An 8053-nucleotide genomic window follows, 5' to 3' on the forward strand; every position below is an offset into this window, starting at 1 on the left:
AATATTCCAAACTAGCATGAATCTAAATAATTAACTCATAAAGTAGTGAGATTTGTGTATGTTCCCTTGTTATTATTTTAAAGAAAAATTACATGATTAATCAAACATATACTAGTTAATTAGTCATCATAGCTATAGTTTTAGTTAATTACCAATCGCGACCAACATTCAGTGATAATTACGTGGGCGGGGTTTCGAGTTTGTATAATATAATTTGTATAAATTTTGTATAACTGTTTAAAGTTCAGATGTTTGTGTTTGTATAAATTTGTTATTTCGAGTTTATACAAAAATAACTCAATTATACAAACGTACCCGCGAATTATACAAACTCACCCGCGAATTATACAGATGAGAGAGCTTAAACTATAACTATAGCCCAAAAATATGTAAATTATAGCTATGAAGCATAATTAAGTTTATTATAGTGACTAATTGCGAAAATTCCAATAAATAAGGTTTAGTACTGGGCCGTGTAAATGTGGGCCGGATCAAACATGATGCTTTATCGTTAGCTTCATTTAAACGCCCTCCTTTTTCCTACAACCTTTTTCACTACTTTTGACTACCTTCTTTCTCTCTTTTAATTTCAAGCTCACATTGCCCCAATCTCATAGTAATTCTTAAACATGGCGTCGTCGCACACTCTCTCTTCCTCCATGGAAGCAGCCATCTCAAGCTCCAATCGTGTCTCCATATTTTCAGAAACCTCTCCAGTATTTCAATCCATCAAACCATCTAACAGGCGCAGTATTTGTTATCCCAAAATTAGTTTTAGCCCGCCTTCTACTAGCTCTTTTGGCGGCGGCTGCTCTCCCCGTCTAGTGGTTAGCCGTGCTGAACTCTCGGGTGAAAGCGGCTGCGAAGAAGAGGATATAAATGGGTTGAAGAATGATAATGCGTTTGGCTTAGTTCCTGAATCAACTTTTTCGTTGTCCCAGGTAAAACCTCTTCCCCTGATAATCATAGAAACTCGAAATCTCAGACCAATTTATGAAATTCATGAAATTAGCTAGTTCCACTTGTGGGATTACACTGGTATGTTGCTGTAGTTGTTGATGATTGTCAATATCTAGCTTCTAGGAATACTTCAACTTGATATTCCCAAAGTATCTTTAGGCATGACTTAAAAGACATTATATTTGCAGCTTGTTTGGATAGTCGATACACATAGTTTCATAATGTACGGTACTTTATTGTTTTGATGAATACAATGTTTGGATAGATTACATGCCACACATAAACAAGGTGAAAAATAAACTTTAGTTAATACAAATAAAAGGTTGGGTAATGGATAAAATATGGTTGCCAATGATAAGCAAAGTCAATACTTTTAAACATTACAAATATTTTAGATCTTTAAATAGAACTGCTTAAATCTTCCTATTAGTAAATTAAGCCATATTCAAGGTAATATATTGCGAACACATGACTAACATCTTATTAATTTGAATTAATTCTTATCATATAGTACTATATATGTGAAGTTAAATACTTAATCTTTTATTTTTATTTTTTAAGAATACTACATTATATAATAATACTACATTACAACAATCATGGCTAATGGAAAAACATCTTACTAAAATTTGGCTTTAGGCAACTAATTTTAATGAAACGCTTTTGTAGTTACAAATGACTGTTGTGTGGTGAAATGTTCTCTCTACCTAATGAATTGGTTTTTTGATAAAAAAAAGTAGACCTGAATAGTTTGTCACGCATATAAAAATTAAGTTCAATAATGTTGAAGAATCTTTTTTTTTTGTTTGACATGATGAATTATACTTCTCTTTTCTTGATATAGTCCATTACTCGTAATGCTAATTGGCTACTTCAGCTTTGTTGTGATGGACTCTCTCATATTATGAAGGATAATTTAGATAAACAAGAAATAAACAGAAATGATTTGAATCAAGCTTCAAAAGTGGTTTCACCCCTTGAGCACTCAACTAGTGGCGGTACAAGGGCTGGGCTTTTCAGAACTCCCATTTCTGGAGGGGTACAAAGTGCAACCTCAGCTCATGGCCTACCTAAACCTGCCTTAGCTGTCCGCAATCTAATGGAGCAGGTAGATTCCTTGTGTTATTATATATTTGTAGTTTTTCAGAGATTTGTAAAAGTAACATCTTTTTGTGTGTTTTCATTGTTATATCACCAATATTGCAGGCTAGATTTGCTCATTTATGCACTGTGATGTCCCGGATGCATCATCGGCGAGAAGGCTACCCATTTGGAACACTAGTAGATTTTGTGCCAGATTCTATGGGGCGTAAGTTGCTACTCTATTGTCCGAACAATTTTTTTTAAACCCATCTTTTGGGTTTTCTTACAATTAAGTCTAGAAAAATTAGAATATAAAGTGTAGTATCAAAGTGGTGAAGACTAAGAAACTTGTCTAGACCTACCGGGAAATTGTTAGGTACATTATTGGTAAATATTCTTGAACTAAGTTGAGTTTTCAGCATTAATGTAACTGACCATTGTATAAGAAATTGAACATGGAATACATTTATTTAATTATTAGAAGTTCTTGTAAAAATGTTGTTCTTGATTTGATGTTTAATGAAGCAAATCTTCGTAAGTAGACAAAATAATCTATATGCCTCTTTTCCTATTTTTATTACATACAATGTTCCATTAATTATTTCTCATTCTTTTGCCAGATCCACTATTTTCGTTCTCGCCATTAGCTATACACACCCGTAATTTGCTAGCTGATCCAAGATGCACATTGGTTGTACAGGTTTGTGATATATTTCAGCAAACATCAAGTACATTTGGCTTATATAATTTTTTGAGAATGAAACATTTGGCTTATATTATGTCTCTGAGTTTCTTGCACTTTTGGCTGTTTAGATTCCAGGATGGAGTGGTTTATCTAATGCAAGGGTCACGATATTTGGTGATGTCTATCCACTACCCGAAGATCAACAGGTAGCTGTCTTATTCAACACGTACTGATCAATTTCAGATTACTGTTAACATCAAATATTTACCTTTAGAATAAGACACTTAAGAAACTTCTTAGCCATCTCTATTGTCTCCTCAAAAATGATATAATTTCGCTTGCTTAAATTCTCACGTACACCGGATGTATCTGATCTTTCTTAACTGTCTCTTACGCTTTGTTTTTTAAAAACTGTATGTAACTGTCTGGCATCAACCGTAGTATTCTTTTTCAGTTGACATATGAAAAGGAATTAATTTTTACGTCAGATCCTAGGGGTTTCATGATTTCTCTCCTGTTTTACTCTTTACTCTTGTTAAGTGGAAGTTATGGTTTACTTGGTACACTTTGAAGAGAAGGAATTGGTATGGGCTGGACCTCCTAGGCGTCATATCAAATTTATTTCAGTGGAGTCTTTGATGGAATCCTTTGCCTGATTTTTCAGTTTCTTCAACTAGGGATCCTATTTCATTATTTACTAGGTGAAAAACAGTTGACACATAGGAGGAGTGACATCTTTTTATTATTATGATCAACTACTTTTGTTTTCTTCAATAATATATCCCAAGTTGAATACTTGTGTTTGACTTTTATATTCATAGTAAGATAACAGTTGAGTATTGGTATTGTACAAAGATGTAGAAGTTCACATGCAAAGTCCATAGGTTCTATTTTTATTTTTTTGAAATTGCAAAGCCATAGGTTCTTTTTAAGACTTTCTTGGAATAGATTAAAAAAATAGCACAGTGAAGTGTAATAATGGAGCTTGTAAAGACAACCTATGTAACTTCTGGTTTAAAATATTTTTAGAACTGTCCATTCCGGGGAACCGTACATTGTCTTGGAATGGACGAAGAAGTGAAGGTGAACATTTATTTTCTGCATGGTGTATAAAGTGTCTTCTGCCTAGATCGATTTTCTTATGTTTCCCTTTCACAACCTTCTGTCTTCTTTGGAATCATATCTTTATGTAGATTCTGTATTTTCCATTAAAATATAACTAAACTTACTTCTTTACCTCCACGAGAGAGGTAAGGTTTGCATACACTCTACTCTTCCTAGACCCCATTTTGTGGGATTTCATCGGGTATATTGTTGTTGTTTTTGTAATATAACTTAACTTTACTCGATATTAAAAAACAACTTACTTTTTTTATTTTCACCCTGAGAAAGCTGTTAGGAGCCAACCTTTGAAAACTTGGAGATGATGGGTCCGCCCCCATAAAAGAACCAAAAAAGAAAAAAATTTGCTGCCCTGTCAGCTTTGATCCTGCAATCTACTTTCAAATGCCACTTGTAGAATTTTGTAATTTTTATGTTGAATACTAAACCTTTAATTGCAATTATTTTCTGTTGGTTGAGCCAAGTTATTAGAATTATCTCTAAATGGTATGAATGTTGCAGTTTTCTTAACAACTATATCGATTGTTTCAATAGGAATGGGCACACAAGCAGTATATAGCAAAACATCAGCAAGGTCCTTCTCAACAATGGGGAAACTTTTTTTACTTTAGGATGCAAAATATAAGGTCAACTCTTTTTCTTCTAAGTAATAATTCTGCTGGGTTCGTGTTTCATATGAAAATGAAAGGATTATACAAATTATTATATGCATTCTCTCTCTGAGCTATTTACATCATCAGTCTCTTCAGAATTTTTGACTTGGATTTATCTTTTCACTCTGTGCATTCTGGCCTCTGGCTGTCTGTCAAATGCCTTTTTACTATTAACCTGTGCACCTTATATTCCAAATTTACTAGTTGATTTTCATTATAAGCATTTTATTCTTATGCTACCTGTTTGTAACCTAATTATTAATCTCTTTATTAATGAATTATTACTGTACATTTTGGGTTTATTTAACTCGGTTTCGTGGAAAATGTCGATTGTCTGTAGCAGTTTGGTACGACTTCTCTTGCATCTGAATATGAATATGTAAATGTTGAGAAACAGTGGCATGTAAACTTGGAGTTCCACTCTGGAATCTGAATATGTAAATGTTGAGAAACAGAAAGAGGATAGATCATGTGTCCATTATAATTGCTTAAACAAAGCAGGCTCCTATTTAATTACTTTATCAAAAAAAAAAATTGCTTAAACAAAGCAGGCTCCTTTCTGCCAGGAGTCTCTTGCATCTCGCTTCAAAGTTTTTGTGCTCTGCTGCCAGTACTTATATTTTATGATTTTGTATTTGCAGAGTGGATTCTGCTTGCTTAAGCATCCTCTCTACTTAGTATATCTTTTAGCTCAAGCATGTGAAACATTCCTTTTGCTGTGCTGTTCCTTCCACAGAACCTATTTTCTCAGCTATTGTGCATAAATATAAGACACTTGTGGATTATTTAAAATTTTCCGGTGGGCAGAATTGTTTATGAAAAGATTCATAAGGCGCAGCAGATGGGCATGTCTAAAGCCTCTTATAGAATTTGGAACACCATCCCGTACCGTCATTGGTGGGTTTTCTGGAAGGAGAGAAATGCTAGAGTTTTTTTAAGTCAGAAAGGATGATATGGTTAATCTTCAAAAAAAATGTATATTTTTGCTAAATTATTGGTGCAAGATCAGCTTGGTCAATGTTTTAGAGCTGGAAGCCATGTGTTTATTTTCTCTGTTCTTTACCCTCTTTGTGAAGTTCTCTCTTTTTGGCTGGATTTTCACCTGCTTTTCTACTAACATGAATCAATAGAGCTCTTACGTTACCTATCAAATAATAACAACAGCAACAATAAGAATAGTAATCATAATAGTAATAATAATAATGCTGGAGGTTATCTACTTTTTGATTCTGTATGCCTACCACTAGTGTTTTACCATTTATGATGAGTCATAATTGGTTGCTTGATTGAATACAACATGACCAACGTATCTACCATGCTTTAAGTTTGAATTTGAAAAGATCCATCTACCACTTTCTCTGAATGGTTTATTTGAAAGGAAGAAACAAAAGGCAAGCTCTCATTGCAGATTGTTGCGTAGAGAATAATTAGCAATGTATAGCTCAAAGAACTTACTTGCTTTATCAATTATAACAGTGATATATATTTCATTGGAGGCTTTGGAACTGTTGCTTGGGTGGATGTCAAGGAGTATGAGTCACTTCATCCTGATAAAATTGCTGTTGATGGTGGTGAACAATATCTTAAGGTACGTTTTTGATAGTTTGAGGAATTGATAATCAGTGAGTGACTTGATAATGTGCCCATGCTACTATATATTTGTAGTACTATTAGAACTTTGAAGTAAGTGAATATGTAGATTGTATTTGCCATTCTAGGTTTGATACGAGGCTTCATTTTTCCTCCTTCCCTTTTTTTGAGACTTTGACTAAGTTCGTGAATGTTTTTGGTGATTCTTATAGGAGCTCAATGCAATATTTTCGAAGCCTCTAAAAGATCTTTTAGCACAAGAAAGTGAGGTGGATGATGCCGCTTTGATCTCAATAGATAGCAAGGGGACAGATATTCGTGTCCGTCAAGGGGCACAGGTACTTTCTATGTGCTGCTTCTTTAAGTCATTGTTTTCACATCACACCCTTTAAACTTTTCTTTTTACTTTACTTCCTGCAGTTCAATGTACAAAGAATATCATTTGAAGAAGGCCATTCAGTTGAAACACTAGAAGAAGCCAAAACAGCACTCTGGAAATTGATAAATGGAGGCCGACTTCACAATTTGCAGAAATAAAGATTGCAAAATGCTATCTATTTAACTTAAGGAGTCGAAATGATCAGTGGAATAGCCTGTGTAAGGTTGGCGGTTATGGTATTACAAGAATCAGTTTTGTCACCTTTTTTTTTTGCGGAAGTATTAACTTATAGCCTTGTAGAGGGTTAATGGTTGTGGGTGTGCTGAGTTCTTCAGAAAACTGACTTCTACCGACCTAAATTTGCAATGTAAGGTTGGTGATGGTGTTTCAAGAATGTTCTCATCACATTTTCTGTGCTATAGTATGAACTTGTAGCAATTCAAGATTGTTCTCATCCTTTTTTGGGGTGTTTGTGGGCTCTGGTGGTTGCATGGGCGTTTTCAAACATATTCTAATTTCCATATAGTAAACGTAAGATTTGTTGTCTGGTCCTTCCCTGCACCTCCACATAGCGAAAGCTTAGTACATTGTGCTACCTTTCTTTATACGTAAAATTTGTACTGTTTAGTGTTGACTGTTAATTGAAATGCATTTTCTGCAACTAGAAGTGACTGTGACTCTTTTAATTTTTTTGTGATCTTTTATTTTATTGTTTCATCTGTTAAGGACAAGTAGCGTGATAGATTATCTCAGCAATTATTCATATGAAGCTATTGACCAAACTGAGAAGGGACTGTTGATGCAATTATTTTTGTTTCCACTATGGGTTATTGAAAAAGGGTACAATCCATCATATTCAACTATCCCACCTCACTTCTGGAGAGACCGGAAAGAGTTGTACCTAGGGCCTAGGGGCCAGGGGTTATGTTTGACAGGACTGAAAATATTTTCCTAGAAGGAATTTGTGGACATAGTTAGTACTTTGGTGGTATATGTACTAGCGTGAGATAGCTGGTACCTTGTGAAATTAGTCGAGGTGTGCATAAGTTGATTTAGGCACGATGGTTATAAAAAAATCTCTAAAATTAAAATGCATTAGAGAAATTTTTGGCGTTTGATGAGTTGAAAATGACTTCTATTTTCTGAAATCTTTTGTACGAAACACTCCATGCCATGTGGATACTTACCACGTGAATCAACTAGCAAGATGATGAAGTTATCTTAAGATATGAGATTATCTTCGGGTGTTTGGATTGGCTTAAAAATGGGTCAAATATACTTTGAAGTCAGTTTTTGACTTCTGGAAGTGTTTGACAAATATAAAAATAAGGGCTAACCCATCGGTGGCCCCTTAAATTTGGCACGAAATTTCACTTAGGCATCTCAAGTGGATGATGTTCATTTTAGACACCTCATGTAGGGTTTCGCTGTGTCATTTTGGCACTTTTTTGCCAATCAACAAAAATATATGAGGTGTGTGTTTACACTCGCGATGACGTGTAAAGTGGCAAATTAAATGACGACATTTGTCAAAAAATAATTTGTAGATATGAATTTTGAATAAAAATTTAAATAACCAAT

The 8053-nt window shown here is 34.2% G+C and overlaps 1 protein-coding gene across 3 annotated transcripts; it reads left to right on the top strand.

The window, feature by feature from the left end:
- The first annotated feature begins 547 nt into the window (after nucleotides 1-547).
- LOC102581125 (uncharacterized) lies at nucleotides 548-7026 on the top strand. 3 transcript variants are annotated; one of them, XM_015313423.1, is made up of 9 exons: nucleotides 548-941; nucleotides 1805-2068; nucleotides 2167-2269; nucleotides 2664-2743; nucleotides 2857-2934; nucleotides 4385-4476; nucleotides 5980-6091; nucleotides 6306-6431; nucleotides 6514-7026. In XM_015313423.1, exons 1-9 carry the CDS (start codon nucleotides 630-632, stop codon nucleotides 6628-6630), a joined length of 1284 nt encoding a protein of 427 aa, XP_015168909.1. In that variant the 5' UTR covers nucleotides 548-629; the 3' UTR covers nucleotides 6631-7026. The 3 variants fall into 3 exon arrangements, with proteins under 3 accessions (XP_015168909.1, XP_015168910.1, XP_006357445.1); XM_015313424.1 differs by having other exon boundaries at nucleotides 1838-2068; XM_006357383.2 differs by having other exon boundaries at nucleotides 1871-2068.
- Nucleotides 7027-8053: the final 1027 nt, after the last annotated feature.

This window comes from Solanum tuberosum, unplaced genomic scaffold, assembly GCF_000226075.1.
Source record: "Solanum tuberosum cultivar DM 1-3 516 R44 unplaced genomic scaffold, SolTub_3.0 scf00246, whole genome shotgun sequence".
Classification (NCBI taxonomy): domain Eukaryota; kingdom Viridiplantae; phylum Streptophyta; class Magnoliopsida; order Solanales; family Solanaceae; genus Solanum; species Solanum tuberosum.

Bases quoted from the DNA above. Each gene is read 5' to 3' on its own strand.
- LOC102581125 (XM_015313423.1), top strand. From the start codon at position 630: ATGGCGTCGTCGCACACTCTCTCTTCCTCCATGGAAGCAGCCATCTCA. The intron at 2,270-2,663 runs GTAAGTTGCTAC...TTCTTTTGCCAG, and splicing joins TGTGCCAGATTCTATGGGGC to ATCCACTATTTTCGTTCTCG. The intron at 6,432-6,513 runs GTACTTTCTATG...TACTTCCTGCAG, and splicing joins GTGTCCGTCAAGGGGCACAG to TTCAATGTACAAAGAATATC.